The sequence below is a fragment of the Eleutherodactylus coqui genome, chromosome 4 (genome assembly GCF_035609145.1).
Source record: "Eleutherodactylus coqui strain aEleCoq1 chromosome 4, aEleCoq1.hap1, whole genome shotgun sequence".
Classification (NCBI taxonomy): domain Eukaryota; kingdom Metazoa; phylum Chordata; class Amphibia; order Anura; family Eleutherodactylidae; genus Eleutherodactylus; species Eleutherodactylus coqui.
This window is the reverse complement of record NC_089840.1, coordinates 273,959,584-273,978,363: the sequence shown is the minus strand read 5'-3', so window position 1 is coordinate 273,978,363 and position 18,780 is coordinate 273,959,584. Positions and strand designations below refer to the sequence as shown.

The window sequence follows — 18,780 nt, the reverse complement described above, 5'->3', positions numbered from 1 at the left end:
CTAAATGGTTAAAAAAAACGAAAGTTTTTTAAACGTGCGTCCAGAATAAAGTAAATAGATGGAAATATATATCTTAGCAAAAATTTGTACAGTGTGTTTGGACATATTTGAGATATTACAGTTGAAAATGTGAAAAAATGACACTTTTTTTCAAAATGTTCCCAATATTGGTACTTTTAATAAATATACACAAGTTCTATCGCTCTTTTTTTACCACCTAAATGAAGTACAACATGTGGCGAAAAAACAATGTCAGAATCACTTGGATATGCAAAACCTGTACGGAGTTATGCTATGTTGAGTGACACATGTCAGATTTCCAAAATTTGGCTCTGTCACTAAGGCGCAAACAGGCTTTGTCACTAAGGGGTTAAAGTGTATTTGTGGATTTTGCTGCGCTTTGTTATGATCTCAATGGCAAAAATCTGCAGCATTTTCACTCGGTTTACATCTGACCATATCAATGTGCAAATTTCTTGCACATCCACAGCAGAAGAATTCAGCTACGTGTAAAGGATATTTGTAAAATTGCATTCACTTGCCTTGTACTGTAAACGCCGCTGAATTTCCAGAGCATATGAATATGAAATATGAAAATTGGGTGAAAATTGCGCCCATTCACCTGATATCGAGGAATTCACATAGACTTTTTTTTGTTTATTCGGATGAATAGTCCAAGTAAAAAAAAATAGCAGCATGTCCGTTTCTTGTCCGAATCTCGGCCGAAAATAGTACACGTCACTGTGTGGTGTCCCGCACATCGGATGCACATGATGGGATGGCCAAGTATTGTTAGATCAGAGTTGCGCCGACGGCCCCAGGTGCGGCTTTTTAAATGTCTATGGACAAGTATCCTTAGGGCTCAGTCACACGGATGCATCGGCACCTGTACACAGGTGGCTGAGACTTTCATGCAGGAAGAAGACGGCCGTACCTCAAGACGGATGTCTCACTGCAGCGCTGAAGAAAGAACACATGACCGGCAATGAAGCCGGTCACATGTTCATCCTCCTGGCGCTGCAGAGAGATGTCCGTCTTGAGGTACGGCCGTCTTCCTCCTGCAGTAACACGGGCGCCGATGCGCCCGTGTGACTGAGCCCTTAGGCTGCATTTAATTTGGTGCATGCAACATTGATTCAATATGTGTTTTGTAATCGCTGCACATGAGAGTTTTACGTGTGTGAATATAGCACATTGTTCAAAATAGTCAAAACAGAAAATTCGCAATGCCTCATATAAAGCTCACATAATATGCCAGTGCGGGGCAATTTTTTTCCCACTTCCATAGAAAATAATAAGCTAAAAATAGCTATTATCTCTCGATCTCAAACTCTGTCCATGGGTTCTTTTCATGTGAGAATTCTCTGCATCTTGCAACACACAGAATTCGCCCGTGTGAATACACCCTATTTATATCTGTCTTTGAATCCCCTATAATCCAGAGATTTGGGGTGGCTTACATTGTCTCGTCTTCTCTCCGTTCAGGATCCTCGGCTGATATCTTCTGTATCAGATAATATTCCTGATTGACCTGACAAGGATGGATAGGAAGAGGGACAAGATGGCGGAGGGTATATTCACCCTCACCCTAGAGATACTCTTCCGGCTTACAGGAGAGGTGAGAGATTCTGGGGATGACATCACGTTCCATCATTCTTATCTATGTCAGTCTCTGGTCACATCTACGGCAGAGGATTTACTGCTGATTGGAGGTTGTTGGGGGTCATAATTGTCTGTCATCTAACAGAACCAAAACTCTGATCATTTTGTTCTTCTGCTCCTGTGACTGAGTAGAACAACGGAGATGATGAACACAGATGTGAGGAGAATCTTAATAATTGTAGGCCATAACTGGAGACATGAAGGACTCTGGGAATGTCTGCAGCTATATTTATGGATGTTTCTCCCCATAAACAGGATTACACAGTAGTGAAGAAGACTTCTAATGATGGCTGTCAGGCCCCGGTGTCTGATGGATGGGGAAGACCCCTGAGCCCAATCACAGGGCCTCCACCTCACCCTCTGATACTGGAGGAGATCAATGAGCAGAAGATCCTAGAACTCACCAGCAAGATGATTGAGCTGCTGACTGGAGAGGTGACGCTGCTGGGAATGCTGGGACATTATACAGTAACGCTATGGCGGCATAACTTGTCTGGGTGATGACGGTATCATTGTGTTGTCAGGTTCCTATAAGGTGTCAGGACATCACTGTCTATTTCTCCATGGAGGAGTGGGAGTATTTAGAAGGACACAAGGATCTGTACAAGGACATCATGATGGAGGACCACCAGCCTCTCCCATCACCAGGTAATAGACAGGACTAAATCCACACGGCCTTTATTATTTGTATGTAGAGAATGAATTCAGTGACTGTCTGTGTTTTCTGCAGGTAGATCCAGTAAGAGAACAGCAGCGGAGAGATGTCCCCGTCCTCTTCTTCCACAGGATGATCAGGTAGATGGAGAGAAGGTCTCATGAAATCTCCCCTCTGGTCTGTAGGACGGCTGGGAAGGTCTTGTGTTCAGTCTTATTATATGATTGATACTTGTGTAATGAGAAAGCTGGAGATGGCAGGATTATAGCCGACCGCAGACATTAGATCTCCGCATCTTATCACTATTTTCTGGTTCTGGAGACTTCTGGTTGGAATAAAGAAGCAACAGGTTGGAGTTATACAGGAGACCTGCAGCTATTTGGCCCAGATCACTACTGCTGTCATGTCATTCCGGCTCCTCATACTAATTAATGACCTTTTCTGGCCATATAAAACCTCCCACACGACTTCTCCAACTGTGTGATGACTTTTACAATATTTATTTCACAGCTGGTGAAACTGGATGAAGATCTGATCCCTATTGATGCTACAGAGACACATGTGAGGGGGGATCAGCCGTGTAAGGAGGGGATTCCTACAGATGACCCCCCAGGTGAGACTACATGTAGAGAAGAGTCTGTGTTGTCGGGGTTTCAGCTGTATATTCCCTTATTCAGCCAAAGACAATGTTAAGCATTATTTTTTATTATTCGCTGCTCAAACAAATTAAGGGAATATTTAAATCACATGAAGAGTAAAACTATGAGTGCGGCACATGGAGACTCCAGATAGCAGCTTTTCTAAAAATCCATGTTAAAAAACAGTTACAAACCAGAGAAAGATTGCGCCCCCTATGACGTGTTTCGCACCAACACTCAGTCTTTAGTCATAGTGTATGTGAATCTTCCCTGAACAACCATTCCTGACAATGGAGTCACCCCACATCATACAATCACAGATCCGTGGGCGGCCCATGTACCAGCAATATAGTAAGATTCCTGCGTACACAAATAATACCGTCTGGCAGGAGATTAATAAGACAACTACAGACGCATCAACAAGTCGTGTGCATAGTGATACAATTAATAATGGAACATTATTTCCTCTCTAAGGTTTAACCCTATAGGCACCGTGTTTACAGATGGAAGATCCAATGTGCCTCACGGTATCCTACAAATGTTCCAATATTCTACTTTTCTGTTTTCTACACGTACATCCCACATAGGATAACTTACAGATATCACATGTGATCATACAGACCGCACATCGGATATTACAATTTATATGTTCTTTGATTTGAAAATTGTTATTTAACTTATCCGAAGAAACACACAACTGTTACGCCAATCTACTCATAGTTAACTTTGCCAGCACACCTTGTTCAGTCCAGACCAGCCAGGGTTAACATCTCCTGTGCCTTTCAGTCAGGTTAATTACCCTGCTAGGTGTCTGAGATGTGTGCTGGTGATTGACAGGTCTATCCACCTATCGTCTTCTCCCGCCTCCCTATAAAATCCAGCTCTTGCTGCTTGAGAGTGGCCGATTATTGTTCTGACTTTCATGTCCGTTGGACCTTGCAATTGTCTGCTTTACTTTCTGTTATCTGGCAGGCTTGTCCACTAGACCTTGCTTTTATTTTCAGCTACTCTGACCTGCTGATAATCTGGCCCTGGTACTTTGTGCCATTCCCTCAGTCTTTTAGCCAGTCTGCCTCGTTTCGTATCCTGGTTCTGTCAGCTTGTCTGCTAGCCCTCGCTATTATCAGCCAGGGGTTTCCAGTCCCCTTCTGTTTGTATCTTGCTTCTGTCAGTTTGTCTGCTAGACCTCGCTGTTATCAGCCAGGCCTTACCATCTGCCTTTGTTCTGTTTGTATTGTTGCGTGTTTGTTCTTGTCATCTGCCTTTCCTGTCAGTGCTAGTGGGTTGTTGTCTCTTGCATAGGTACTGCGGTCCCTGCCTGTCCCCCCTATTAAGCGTAGGGTCAGAGTTGGCGGCCTGGACGTGTCCACCATCAGGGCTATCTCCAGGAAGGGACAGTGGCGTGGGTGTAGATCAGGGAGCCCCGCGCCATGCGTACCTAAGCACCCCACTAGTAGCGTAACAACAACTTTTTGATGTGTTTGAAGTTGTTACAGTAGTATTGTCTCGACTGAGGTAAGTATTCTCTCCCTCATCTCTTTCTTCCCATTCTTTTCTCCCACAACCACTGGCACTACAAGCCCCTTAATTCACTCCACTTCCACACCGTACCGCAACCTCTCTACCTGTACCCAGCCCTCTAGCAGATGTTCCTTGGCGTGGCATAACACCCATAGGTTTTATGAAGGCTTCCCTAGCAGAGACAGTTCCATTTTCTCCTTTGCAGGCCTCCTCACAGCTTGGGAAACCACGGCGGTGTTTCTGCTGGAGAGGAAGCGGTGTCTTATGTGGCTACAGCCCATGAGGATGCTGAAGGACTCCTTCTTCTGGGTCCTTATCCCAAGTTGCACTGATTTTTCATTGCCCATTTGTGACTAGCCGATATTATTTCTGCAGCTACTTGTGCTAAGAGTTCTCATCTACAACAAAACAAAGCCAGCCGTGTGTGGTTCTGCACAGAATTGACCTCAGTTTTGTTCCTTTTGGTGCCTCCGTCCCTAGACCTTGGATAACAATAAATCCTTGCAAGATCAAAACCAAATGCTCTACTACAAACCGCTTCAGTCCTGGTGTCCTCAACCACTTTACTTCAAGTCTGCCTCTACTAAATCTGTGGGTATGGCAGTCCCCAACCAAGCCATCCAGAGAGGGGGGACGATTTTTCCTATTCAGATCTAACATGCTCATGTCTCAGACATCTGGGTGCGGGAGTTCATCTCTTCGAGCTATGCCATAGAGTTTTCCATCAGCCCTCAAGATTGCATCTTCAGTTCCAGAATTCCAGAACGGCACTGTCTGACCCTTTCTGGATCTGAAGAGGTTAAATCAATATGTCACATTTCAACACTTCTGCGTGGAGTCATTAGGATCTCTCATTACGTCTATGGAAACAGGGGCGTTTCTGTCATCCGTCGACATCAAGAATATGTATTTTTAGATCTCCAATGTCCAGCACATCAGTGATTCACCCAGTGATGAGTGGGTGGTTTACAGAAAAATAGAGGATGCCCTTACTTGGACGAGGAGTGTGCAGGCACCACTGAGCCTCTAGGTTTGGTTATAAAGCAAACATTGAAGCATATGGAGGCTTTATATCTCTATATTCCATGCTTGAAAAATGAGGTGAATCTGTTTATAAACACTCCAAAATACATTGCACTTCTCTGTGATTCCTGTACTGTTTATCCTGTGTCCATGGAATGAAAACTGGAGGTTTTCCTACTCTTCCAAGAAACCTAAATAATAAGTGATACTTTCTTCTAAAAGTTCCTGTGCTCTGGAACCTTACCACCTGATAACATGCTCCCTGACCTACTGACTGTAATCTCTGCTAGCCACCATCAACTGCGCCCAGCAGTCACACATTTTCTGCTGTCACACGGCTTAATGTCTGACCAATGTATATGTGTATAGCATCCCTCACACTCCACTTCACCATCTCCAGCCCCTTTACATTAGCCTTTTTACCTTCTGTATCATCCCATTATTTGTAGTATGTGAGCTCATTGGAGCAGGAAACTCACTTCTATTGTTTCCATCAACTGATTACTATGTAACCGTGGTTCTGTAATTTTTGTACTTTTGTCTTTCTGTATTTCCCCTGTCTTTATAAGCGCTTCGAAATATGTTGGCGCTATACAAATAAAGATTATTATCATCATTATTGCTAGCTGTATGAGCCGTGGATAAGAGCAGTAGCTGAGAGCTTCAGTTGTATGTACTAATGTAATGTTACCGCATGAGAGGAGATCAGCACATAAATACTCAGTTTCAATGTAGAGGTTAAAAACACAAAATATAAGCTTAATGGCTAAAAATAATTATTTTATTATATAATCGGTCTTTTAGGAAGGCTGTCAGTAGATTAGATGCTGCACGAATTATTGTGGCTCCTGTGAATGGGAAAACCCTTTAGTGCTTGAATTTTAATACATGCCTAACAATTTGTATGAACATTTTATATACAAATATCATAAACTATCAGTATAATTGTAATGTTATATTCAAAAATATTAAAATACATTTTGTTCTTGGCAGATGACGACACCTGGAGCTCAGAGGGACATCGGTTATCAACAGATTGCAAACTGGAAGGTCCTGGAATCATACAGCATACATATGAAGAGCCTGCTATTACCTCAAATATACCCTCAGACCTTCTCAGCAAAGATCTATTCTCTGATCCTTCTAAACAGGTTCCATATTCTGATTCATTACAGAATGTTAAACAAAATAACATTTACAGAACAGAAGTTGATCATCAAAGAATTCACACAGGGGAGAAACCATATTCATGTTCTGAGTGTGGGAAATGTTTTATTAAAAAACCACATCTTATGTTACATCAGAGGAGTCACACAGGGAAAAAGCCATATTTATGTTCTGAATGTGGGAAATGTTTTATTAAAAAACCACATCTTATGTTACATCAGAGGAGTCACAGAGGGGAGAAGCCATATTCATGTTCTGAATGTGGGAAATGTTTTAACAATAAATCTGGTCTTGTTAAACATCAGAGGAGTCACACAGGGAAAAAGCCATATTTATGTTCTGAATGTGGGAAACATTTTCACCAAAAAGCACATCTTGTGTCACATCAGAGGGTTAACACTAGGGAGAAGCTATATTCATGCTCTGAATGTGGAAAATGTTTCACACATAAATGTGTTCTTATGAAACATGGGCAAATTCACAAAGAGGAGAAGCCAATGTCCTGTTCGGAATGTGGGAAATGTTTTAAGCAGAAATCATATCTTGCTATACATCAGAAAGTCCACACAGGGGAGACGCTTTATTCATGTTTTGAATGTGGGAAATCTTTCACACGTAGATATGTTCTTATTGCACATGAGAAAATTCACACAGGGGAGAAGCCATTTTCATGTTCAGTTTGTGGGAAATGTTTCAGCCTAAAACCATATCTTGCTGTACATCAGAGAATTCACACAGGGAACAAACCATTTTCATGTTCTGATTGTGGGAAATGTTTTACACAGAAGCAAAATCTTGTTTCACATCAGAGAAATCACACAGGGGAGAAGCCATATTCATGTTTTGATTGTGGGAAGTGTTTTAAGCAGCAATCATATCTTGCTGTGCATCAGAAAGTTCACACAGGGGCAAAACCTTATTCATGTTCTGTATGTGGGAAATCTTTCGCACGTAGATATGTTCTTATTACACATGAGAAAATTCACACAGGGAAGAAGCCATTTTCCTGTTCAGTTTGTGGGAAATGTTTCAGCCTGAAATCATATCTTGTTGTACATCAGAGAATTCACACAGGGGAGAAGCCTTATTCATGTTCTGATTGTGGGAAATGTTTTACACAGAAACAAACTCTCATTGCACATCAGAGAATACACACAGGGGAAAAGCCATATTCATGTTCCAAATGTGAGAAATGTTTTAAAAATAAATCGCATCTTGCTTCACATCAGAGAATTCACACAGGAAAGAAACGATAAATGTCCTGAATGTTGGAAATGTTTACAGCTAAATTTAATCTTAGACATCAGAGAAGTCACACAGGGGAGAAACCATTTTCATGGAAGTCAAATCCTTTTGACTATCAAAAAAATCACATAGGAAAAACCATATTAATGTTTTGAATTTGGCAAATGCAGCGCTCACAAATCTCATCTAGTTAAACATCAAATAACTTATCAGGGAAGAAGCCATTTTCTTTTTCTTTTTTTAAACTGGTAAATAATACAAGAGAAAAAAATTACATAAAAAGTCAAAGCGAAGTCACATGTATTACAAGATGATTAAGAAATATATGGAACTGCCAATTAATGTCTGTTATCTAAAAAGCAACTAGAACCCAGATAGCACATCTATATAGATGAGCGAGTATACTCGCTAAAGGCAATTGCTCGAGCGAGCATTGCCTTTAGGGAGTATCTCCCCCGCTGGAGACGGAAGGTTCGGGTGCCGGTAGCGGGCACGGAGCTGCGGGGCGGAACGGAGGGGAAATCTCTCTCTCCCTCTCTCCCTTCCCCCGCGCCCTCCTGCTGACTGCCGCTACTCACTGCTCCCCCGCGCCGGCACCCGAACCTTTTGTCTCGAGCGGGGAGATACTCGCTAAAGGCAATGCTCGCTCGAGCAATTGCCTTTAGCGAGTATACTCGCTCATCTCTACACATCTATAGTATATACCAGCCATGTGTATAGAATATTTCACATCAATATATAAACGTGTTACCAATCACTAATAAATGTGTAAAACCTTACCTGCTTGTGTTCTATAAATGGTAAGCTATCTGCTCAGACCTCTGGAGATGAGAGGGAGCTGGGAGGTGTTATGTGTAGAAATAGTGAGGAGAGAACTGTAAGGATCCCGGACTTTGTGGGACTAGTTGGTACAAAAAGATAATTTCATTTGAGTTAATCAAATATATGACTATAGACTACAGAGACTCATCTCCATCCATCTCATCACTGCAGTTATGTGTATCACAATATACGGGTATGATGTTTCCACTACTCCTCATCAGGAAGAGCCATCAGTCCTATCCCAGGGATAGCCGATGCTGGAGGGAGACCACCCTAAAAAGATTAACTTAGTCCAGAAGATACAAATTCTGGGACGGGACCATTTTAGCAGCATAAGCTCAGTGCCCATCTTCTATCATCAATGACATTGTGATGTAGGAACTCCACCGAGCCTAAAAAGTCTTAACGTGAAGAAACTGATCGAGTTCATCCTTTAATAAGACCCCATGGCACACTACCTCGTTGTTACTATCAGGAGCAGAAAAGGAGGGTCCAGTGCTCCTCCATGTGTAGCCAATTGACAGTAACTTGACTGCTGCAATGGCAATAATTAGAAAACTAAACTTTCCCTCTGACATCATGACAGCATACACTTGGAGGTTGCTCCCCTGCTGACCTGAAGGGACAGGAAAAGACAGAGCATAAAAGGCAGCTCCCCTCCAGCAACACCAGTGCTTTTCCTGTCCCTCATAGGACAGCAGGGCAGAGCTCCAGCCATGCTGTCCCATGCCGGAGGACTTACCAGGTGCAGCGGCAGCATCTACTTCTGGCAACCCCCGGTTACCCCAGTGGGAAGGACCTCATCTGGATGTTACCCGGGTACTGCGTGGGCTGGGCTCCAAGGACGGACTTCTCGGTTCCACAGCAGCCGTCATTCAGGTGTCAGTCGCCATCTCTGGGTCTCCTAACAGCACAGTGACGTCAGATGCTCCACAAGGGGGCGTGGCCTCAGACAGAGCGCTCGTGGGGATGTGGCCTGGCACGACTTGGCACCAAACTCCAAATCTTAAAGCTCCCTGCACCAGGGCAAGATGCTGGTGCTTCTCTACATGCTGGAGATTGATCCTAAGGACAGGACTCCATCTCACAAGCGCAGGATGTCAGCCAGAGAGGACCCAGAGAATCTTCCAACTGTAAGTGGTCCTGTGGGCCAACCTACAGACACTTGCATAACATACACTTCCTTACTAACAGAGTTCTACCTTGTTATTTCAGGACAGGGATACTCAAAAAGCTAGGGAGGCTAGGAGGAGAACTAGGAAGTGTCCAATATGCTTAGCAAAACTGTGCGACTCCTATACCAAAACTTTATGCGCTTCCTGTTCAGCGAAAATCCTGCAGGAAGAAAAAAACTTCCCTAATGTCTGAGATTCGGTCGGTCGTCCGGGAAGAAGTGCAGTCCTCCCTTTCAGCCCTCCAAGCAGGACCCTCGGGGGTTACAAGAAGGTCTGCGACTTTGACATGGCGGATGAATTTCAGTTTGAAGATCTTGAGGAAGTGTCGCAGGGGGAGAAAAAATATCTTTTTTCCACCACTAACATGGATCAATTACTAAAAGCAGTACGCAGAACCATGCAAGTGGAGGAAAAAGTTCAGCAACCCCGCACAGCGCAGGATGACATGTTTGTGGGTTTGCTTCCAAAACGGAAATCTACATTTCCCGTGAACGCCACACTAAAACAACTGATCCTGAAAGGGTGGTGTTGTGTGGATCAGGCTCCACTAATCTCCAAGGAGTTTAAGGAGCGCCTTTTATTTTCCGGCGATGAGGTGGCCATCTTTGAGGAGACGCCTAAAGTGGATACAGCTATCTCCATGGTGTCTAAGAAGTCTGGACTTCCATTTGAGGATACGTCCAATTTAACCCTTTGCAATCCAATTTTGGATTCAGGGTTTCCTATGGGGCTTTCTCTTTCTGCCATTATACAATGGCACCATCTGCTGGCTAGAGCTAGTACTGCGGTATGGGACATGCTGGAGTGGCCCCCAACAACAGAGCGGCCAGTAATATACAGTAAGAATACCCTGCCGGTTGTCTTCCGACATCGGAACTGTACAGCCTTCAATCAGAATGTCTTCAGATGGCAGACAGTGGATTGGAAAGGGTTAAAAGACTCTGGATAACAAAGTGGATACGAACATGCGCAAGGCTTGGTCCATGTCCAGCCACATCATAAAGCCTAACATCGCGGCCACTTTGGTGGCTCGCTGCATGGCGGTCTGGCTCGATCATGGATGCTTCTATGGAGATGGTGCACTTTGGAGCCCGCATGGCAACCCTATCCAATACTGCGAGAAGAACAGTTTGGGTAAAGGAGTGGTCTGGAGACATAACCTCCAAAAACAAGTTGTGCGCCTTACCCTTTCGGGGTTCACACATCTTTGGACCAAACCTGGATCGCCTGCTAGAGAAGGTAGCGGACAAAAAACAGGGACTGCCAGCCATCAGACCACCTAAAACACCCACGCTGGGCGTCCCTCATCTACAACCTACGCTGGGAAAGGAAAGACCGGAAGGTGGTCTTACCGTTGTCCTCAACCCCCATTTTCGTGCACGGTAGGCGGAAGATTAGCTCATTTTTCTGCTAGCTGGCGAAAAATAACCACTAATGAATGGGCTTTACACCTGGTGGCAGAAGAGTACAAGATTGAACTAGAATCTCGCCCCTCTGATGGATGTACTTTAACCTCGACACAGTCTCCAACCCTGGAACAAGCTCTACGGAATGGCGTACAAAACCTAGTAGATCTTGGCGCAGTTATCCAGGTCCCCAAAAGCAAATGGGGGAAAGGCTTTTATTCCCCCCTTTTTCTGGTTCCCAAACCAGACTGCTCCCACCGCACAATAATTAATCTCAAAGAACTGAACAAATTTATTCAGTATAGAAAATTTAAAATGTAAATTATTAAAACTGCAACACCCCTGATTGCCAGGGATAATGTAATGGCCACGATTGACTTAAAGGATGCTTATTTTCACATCTCCATTCACGTCAACTCGCAAAGGTTCCCGAGATTTGCGTTGTGAGTGGAAGGGGAAATCCGTCACTTCCAGTTTATCTGCCTCCCATTTGGAATCTCCTCAGCCCCTCGGATCTTTTCCAAAGTGGTGATCGAGATGGTAGCGTTTTTACGCAATTACGGGATCATTATCGTCCCTTATCTGGATGACTTCCTGCTAGTGGCGGATTCCCCAACTATTCTGAGATCACACTTGGGTTCCACGCTTCAGCTTTTTAAGGACCTGGGTTGGATCATTAATGATAATGATCCGAAATCCAACATGGAACCGGAAACCCAGAAGAAATTCCTGGGAGTCATTTTGGATTCCCATCTCCAAAGTTCGTCCCTTCCTCCTCCTAAGTAAACAGCTAATTTTAGACGAATAAAAAATCTAGAGTAACAATAAGAGAGGCGATGCGGATCCTGGGGCTAATGACTTTGTGTATTGGTGTAGTTCCCTGGGCCCAATTTCACAGCCGTAATCTCAAGGCACTTATCCCTCAAAATTGGGATAAGTTACAGTCCTCACTGGACCAGACAATCCCTATTTCCGCTAGGGCCAGATTCTCACTCCTCAGATAACCTTTCGTGGACATCTGAATGGAACCTGGAACTCGCGATAATAATGGGCGCCAGCGCCAAAGGGTGGGGGGCCCACTTTGAAGGCGGTCATATACATGGTACATGGGACCCTCATGAGAGATCCAGTTCCTCTAACTATAGAGAGCTTAACGCAGTATGTAAATCCCTACGTAGCCTGCAATCGCTTTTAGGGATGAAGCATGTGAGGATCTTTTCCCATAACATGACGGCAGTGTCACTCATTCGCCACCAGGGTACCACCAGGAATCCTCTTCTTCAGCACCTGGTGGGAAGGATCCTTCAGTGAGCGCAACTCACAACCAGGTCACTGTCGGCCTTCCACATAAAAGGAGGCAAAAATTCAGCTGCGGACTTTCTAAGCAGGAAGAAAGTGGACCTAGGAGAGTGGGAACTCCATCCCGAGGTGTTTAACCTTCTCGTGACAAAATGGGGGTACCCGAAATCGACCTGTTTGCATCAAGCACAAACACCAAGTGCTGTCTTTTCTTTTCCCGAGGCTCGGAGAAACAAGCCTTAGACACGGACGCCCTCTCGCACCCCTGGGGCTGGGACTTGGCATACGCTATTCCCCTTTTACTGCTGATCCTGCTCGTTCTAAGGAAATTGCTATGGTCAGTCCTGTTAATAATTTTTGTAGTGCCTTATTAGCCCAAAAGACCTTGGTTTCCTCTCCTGAGATCTCTGTCAGTGGGAGAGCCTTTCCATCTTCTGCCAAGACTGGACCTCTTGCTGCAGGGTCCTCTCCTCTACCCGGAGGGTCACAAGTTCAGGCTTACGGCCTGGATCTTGAATGGGTAAAATTCTTAGGAAAGGGTCTATCGTCCAATGCGATTGCTACTATTTGCGAGAGCCTTAAGCCCTCAATGAAAAGGATTTATTCCAAAGTCTGGAGAAAATTTCAGGAATGGATAGGTCAGGACATCCAGCAGTTAGACCAGCCAGACATCCATAAAATTTCCTCCAGGCGTGCCTGAATAAAGGGTTGAGTCTGAATACCCTCAAAGTCCAAGTAGCGACTTTGGGGGCATTCTTTGATCTTGCGCTTGCCGAGCATATGTGGATTAGAAGGTTTCTTAGAAGGGCGACTAGATTGTATCCATTTACAAGGCGTATGGCACACCCCCCCTTCCCCATTCGAACCAATTAATGACCTATCCATCACCTTGCTGACATATAAGGTAGCCCTTCTTGTGGCGGTCACGTCAGCTAGGCACGTGGGTAAAATCCAGGCTCTTTCACAGAGACCCCCATACATGGCTATTCAGCCCGACAAGATTGTATTCTCTATAAACTCTTCCTTTCAACCTAAAGTCTTGTCATATTTCTACAGAGGCCAACCAATAGTCATTCCAGCTTTCTGCCAAAATATTAAAAATGAAAAGGAGCAGAGGCTCCATAATTTTGACGTTAAAAGAGCGGTACTAGCGTACCTCGAAGCAACGGAAAGTTTCAGGAAAACTGATAAACTTTTTGTTCAAATTAAGGGGCAGACCAAAGGAAGGGCCGCCTCTAGAGATGCGATTGCCTGGTGGCTCAAGAGAGCTGTTTAGGAGGCTTACAAGGCCAAGGGCATCCCTCCCCCAGAAGGCTTGAAGGCCCACTCTATGCGAGCGGTGGCATCTTCCTGGGCAGGAAGAGCGCACGCCTCGTTTGAACAGATCTGTAACGCAGCCACGTGGTCTTGTAGTCATACGTTTATTAGACACTACAGGCTGGACTTTAAATCTAGTCAGGATGCAACCTTCAGGAGAACGGTGCTTCAAGCAGTAATCTCTCCCTAAAAAAGCCCATGCAAGTTATCTGGTATTCCTCCAAGCGTATGCTGTCATAATGTCGGAGGGAAAACGGGAATTTTTCTTACCGATAATCCCCTTTCTTGAAGGCATCATGACAGCATACGGGCTCCCCCCCCCATCCTCGTTTTGTTTAACACATGAGGTAATGTTTACATTTATGATTTCCTTGTCTGAGGTGTGTGATGCCAATAAAACACACCTTCTGGTTAAGTATTCTGTCACTGTGGTTATTTGGAACGCACTGGTGTTGGTGGAGGGGAGGTGCCTTTTATGCTCTGCCTTTTCCTGTCCCTTCAGGTCAGCAGGGGAGCAACCTCCAAGCGTATGCTGTCATGATGCCTTCAAGAAAGGGAATTATCAATAAGAAAAATTCCCGTTTTTCTCTGGAAGATTCTCTTTCGCTCTTCACACCATGCGATAGTCAGCAGATACTGCACCTGGTGTGAACCTATACAAGAATCAGCTGGTGTTATGTTGTACTCCTAAAACCTTTACAATGGGCTTCCAGGAGCACATTACCACAAGTGTGAGATGATTTTTCTGACTGGGTGTGGAGTTCTCCAGCTAGCCAATCACCACCTGATTCTAAATATCAGCCCCTCTTTCTAGTGGGGCTGATCATTTATTCCTTTTACTATTTTACCTGATTCCCTCTTTGAACCTTGGTTTTTGGAGTCATGCATGTTCTGCTGTGGTGTTGCTTGCTTGCATAAGGTTCTGGGTGGGATTCCCTGTTGTTGGTGTGAACAGCGAGATGTTCATTGTCTGTGTAGCTGACCCGACACTAGGTGTGATCTACCCGCTTTTCAAGGTGTATGTCCCTTGTCTGTCTGTGTGTGTGAACTATGTCCTGTTCAGCATATATGTTGAATTTCAACTAGAGCAAGACAGCCCTCTAGATTCCAGCTGTATGTAGATTGATTTGATAATACAGGCAATTGAGCACTGCAGTGATATTTTGGGTTTGAGGCAGCATTGATGCATATAGTATGGACCAGGAGTGGCTTCAGCAGCAGGTTGCAGGTGTCTTGCACGGGTTCAGCCTGAATATGGCGCCTTGGGCCAATGGCATCTATTGAGCATCACTGGGGAGGAATCCAAGGAGTGGGCTGGGTAGTAGGCCACATCCTGTGCTAGAATGGGGGTGGTAGTGTTGGTGGTTTTTGTGCAGAATGTGAGTGGTAGTATCAGGTCACATACCCATCCATGGTGGCTACCATCCATGCTTTCCTCCCAATGAAAGTCAAGTAGGGATAATTATGTTAGATGTCATAATGCCAGTCTATAGCCAAGTCTGAGCAAGGGGCAACCAGGAGCTCCCACCCTGGTATCACTATGATCAAAGTTGTTGTTTTTTTAAGGGAGTTGGTAGTTTGGTGGATTTTGTCCTTTTCCCTGGAGGGTAGTGTAGTACTTGGTGCAGTGCAGATGGTCATAGGTGAGAAGGAACCTGCAGGAGTCAGCATTAATGGGTGAATTAATATATCTCACTTTTATTCACAGTTCTCTTCAGGCAGCGGGCACATCTTAATACACCTTTCTTTCTCAACGCACTATTTTCTCCTCTGTCTTCCTTTAGCTCTTACTTGATCCTCTCTCCTCTCCAACTAACCGACTAACCTCCAATTTTTCCCTTTTCTTCATTTAACCACAGGTCTCCTCTCACTCTAACTCTACTGTTTGCCAGCCAATGCCAAAGCTGTTGCCATCTGGCAAAATGGTCAATGGGGAAATGAGTGGTTGTCAGACGGATTTTAATTAACCTCTTTTTCTCAAATAAACAAAAATGCTATTATCATAAACACATATTTAAAGACACATACACATACATACATACACACACACACACACACAAACCTAACTAAAAAATGGATTTGGCCAAGTGCTAAGTTTACAGTTGGCCTCTAAAGCAGATAGAAGAAGATGATGTGAGGGGTCATGCAACAGTTTGGCCGTTGGGTCAGTCTAAACGGGCAACAGACGGCTGGCCATTCAGCATGGAGGGCTCATTCATCCAGGGCAACAGGTACAATGTCCAGAGCAGCTTACTCGTTGCAGACAGTCCAAATACCATAAGATTCTCCAGATTCAGAAGATGAGGATAGAGCGACATCTCAACAAGATTGTCAGGATTCCATGGTAACGGCTGGTATGCCCACAGCTCCTACGCAGCCCGGTGAGTATGTGTCCATGTGGTGTCCCTTGAATTTTGAAAGTCAAACTGCATTAGCAGGAGTAGCGATAGCTCTGGAATGCAGGGGGGAAGCATCCAGGTCAGGTGTTAAGAGGGGTGTTGAGGATCTCAGGGAGCTTTTGAGAAGTGTTAGGGAGCTATTGATTCATTATTACAGGGGAACTGAGTTTCATTTTGGGGGCGACCCTTCTCTGATTTTATCGTGAATGACCCTTTTGATTCTTTCGGTAAGTATGGATAGCGGCCCCTGTTCAGGGAGTCAAGTAGTGGCAGATGTTCAGCAGATGTTTGGGGTGATGGTTGCAGTGCTGACTGGATATGGATAGATGATAAAGCGAAAGGGGAAGTGTACATTTGTTTTAAAGGCCCATTAGGAGCGCACTTAAAAAAGATGGTCAAAGAAAGGTTTTGGCAGGAGGAAAATGTGGAGATATACTTTCTTCTCTTTTTGGAAACATTTAATTTAGACATTGGGACAAAAACAAAATCAAAAGAGGAGGAGGAGAAGAAAAGATGGTGTCTGATCCCACAGACATTCACGAATTGGCTGCATGGATTTGCTAGTTTAGCTAGTGTAATTAGGAAAATGGCACCAGACAACTGTTCTCCCCTTTTTTTCTACATGAATTCTATCTGGGAGGCATACTGAGCATATTAGTGGGTAGACCTGGTTGCAATATTACGAGCAGTTCAGGCAAAGTAAAGCATTTCGCCCAAATATTAGATGACCAAGTATAAAGCAAAAAGAGTTACCCTGCGCTGCAGGGGACTAGGAGAGAATGATTTCTCAAGATTGGAAATCAATATAGGGTTATTAAAGCCACGCGTTTTGGCACAATTTTTGAACCTTTTTCAAGCTTAAAAAACAATTTTTTATATATATATAAACTCACAACGAAACGTCCATCAGCAGCATCGTGTGATGCCCTCTGACGTCATCAATAGGGAGGGGTCTCATTCCCTCTAACGTGCTGCAGTCACATGACAGTGTTTGGAATGCGTTCCAACTTACAATATAACTTTATTATCACTCTCTCGGATGACAAAAACGGCACTGGCCATTACATATCATTTGTAGATAGATACATGCTATTCCCATTTATGTATATTACAGAATACATTTATACAATGTCTACAGCATATAAATCTAATAATTCCTAGAACAATAATTATGTTAAAAAACATCTATATTATATGTAAAATTGTAGATTCTATAAATAGTATAAAATTGGTAAAATGCATATAATTATATGTAAAAATATATATTGCTGTATTATCATGAATCAGAACATGAAATACAGTAATAACTTTTAGTTTTGATAAATTAGTATCTACATAATGATATAAAATGGAATAATCAATTAATATCTGCATCATAATAATTTTTTTAAGGTTTATAGGGTATAATTAATTGTTATAGTGATAAATTATGATAAAACCTTAATTTATATAACAAATTAATGACAGTATGTACACCAAAACAATTATTACATTTTTTCTAATAACTCATTAAGACCGCTGGGAACCAATGTTTTGAGGCGAAATATCCAGTACATTTTTCTCTTTCTAAGTGCTGCTATTGATGCTTTTTTAACCTGTTCTAACGGTTTAACTATTAGCCCTTAATAATCACTATTGTGTACCTCCCCGAAGTGCCTGGACACACTATTAGAAGGGGCGATAATGTCTTACCATGTTCTAGTTTTCTTATAAATTATTCTTGGTTCTTTTTCTAATATTTTTGCCAGATCAGGATCACCCTGAAGTATGTTCCAGTTTTTCTTTATAATCCTTAAATTTGGTTAGAAAGGCACTTCTAACCAAATTTAGTAGTAACAATGGAAAAATAAAAAGGGAGCCTATAAATGTTATGCAAGTGCTGTCCATATATAGCACATAAAAAGAACAAGATAGATTTAGATAAAGATATAGTTCACATTTAACAAACATAACGTTTAACATGAACAAGCAGGACCTCTAATAAACTGACTACACGGATTAGTCAGCATAAGTTCAATATCAAGAAATATAATCAGAAACATAGTGTGTCCAGGCACTTTGGGGAGGTACACAATAGTGATTATAAAGGGCTAATAGTTAAACCGTTAGAACAGGTTAAAAAAGGATCAATAGCAGCACTTATGCACTGGATATTTTGCCTCAAAACATTGGTTCCCAATGGTCTAAGGGTGGTTTCAGACGAGCGTGTTTTTGTGCGTACATTGGTGCGTACATAGGTACTCACCTATGTACGTGCAAAAACACACGTGTATAAAGGTCCGCGTATTGCCTTCAATGGAGCCACGGCCGCTGCCGGCAGCTCCATTGAAGGCAATGGTCTGCCGGCACCCCTAAATTGTTTTTCAGGGAAGGGCTTTACATATAAGCCCTTCCCTGAAAAACAAGAATTTTAGTGTAAAAAAAAATAGAATAAACTTACCTGTCCACCGC

At 43.4% G+C, this 18,780-nt stretch overlaps 2 protein-coding genes across 2 annotated transcripts in view; both read left to right on the top strand.

Annotated features, from left to right (window-relative positions):
• The window catches only part of LOC136624367 (oocyte zinc finger protein XlCOF7.1-like), a 160,077-nt gene that overhangs the window by 22,627 nt on the left and 118,670 nt on the right, over positions 1–18,780 (top strand). The window contains exons 2-4 of the mRNA XM_066598333.1: positions 1,486–1,618; positions 1,918–2,097; positions 2,187–2,310. Of these exons, the coding sequence (XP_066454430.1) occupies positions 1,541–1,618; positions 1,918–2,097; positions 2,187–2,310 (382 nt within the window). The 5' untranslated portion in view covers positions 1,486–1,540. The remainder of the gene's footprint in view (positions 1–1,485; positions 1,619–1,917; positions 2,098–2,186; positions 2,311–18,780) is intronic.
• LOC136624983 (zinc finger protein 484-like) lies at positions 3,459–8,376 on the top strand. Its single transcript, XM_066598909.1, has 3 exons — positions 3,459–3,482; positions 4,957–5,071; positions 6,493–8,376. The coding sequence occupies exons 1-3, from the start codon at positions 3,459–3,461 to the stop codon at positions 7,920–7,922; spliced, it is 1,569 nt and encodes a 522-aa protein (XP_066455006.1). The 3' UTR covers positions 7,923–8,376.

Bases quoted from the DNA above. Each gene is read 5' to 3' on its own strand.
- LOC136624983 (XM_066598909.1), top strand. From the start codon at position 3,459: ATGGAAGATCCAATGTGCCTCACG. The intron at 3,483-4,956 runs GTATCCTACAAA...CTCCGTCCCTAG, and splicing joins AAGATCCAATGTGCCTCACG to ACCTTGGATAACAATAAATC. The intron at 5,072-6,492 runs GTATGGCAGTCC...TGTTCTTGGCAG, and splicing joins TGCCTCTACTAAATCTGTGG to ATGACGACACCTGGAGCTCA.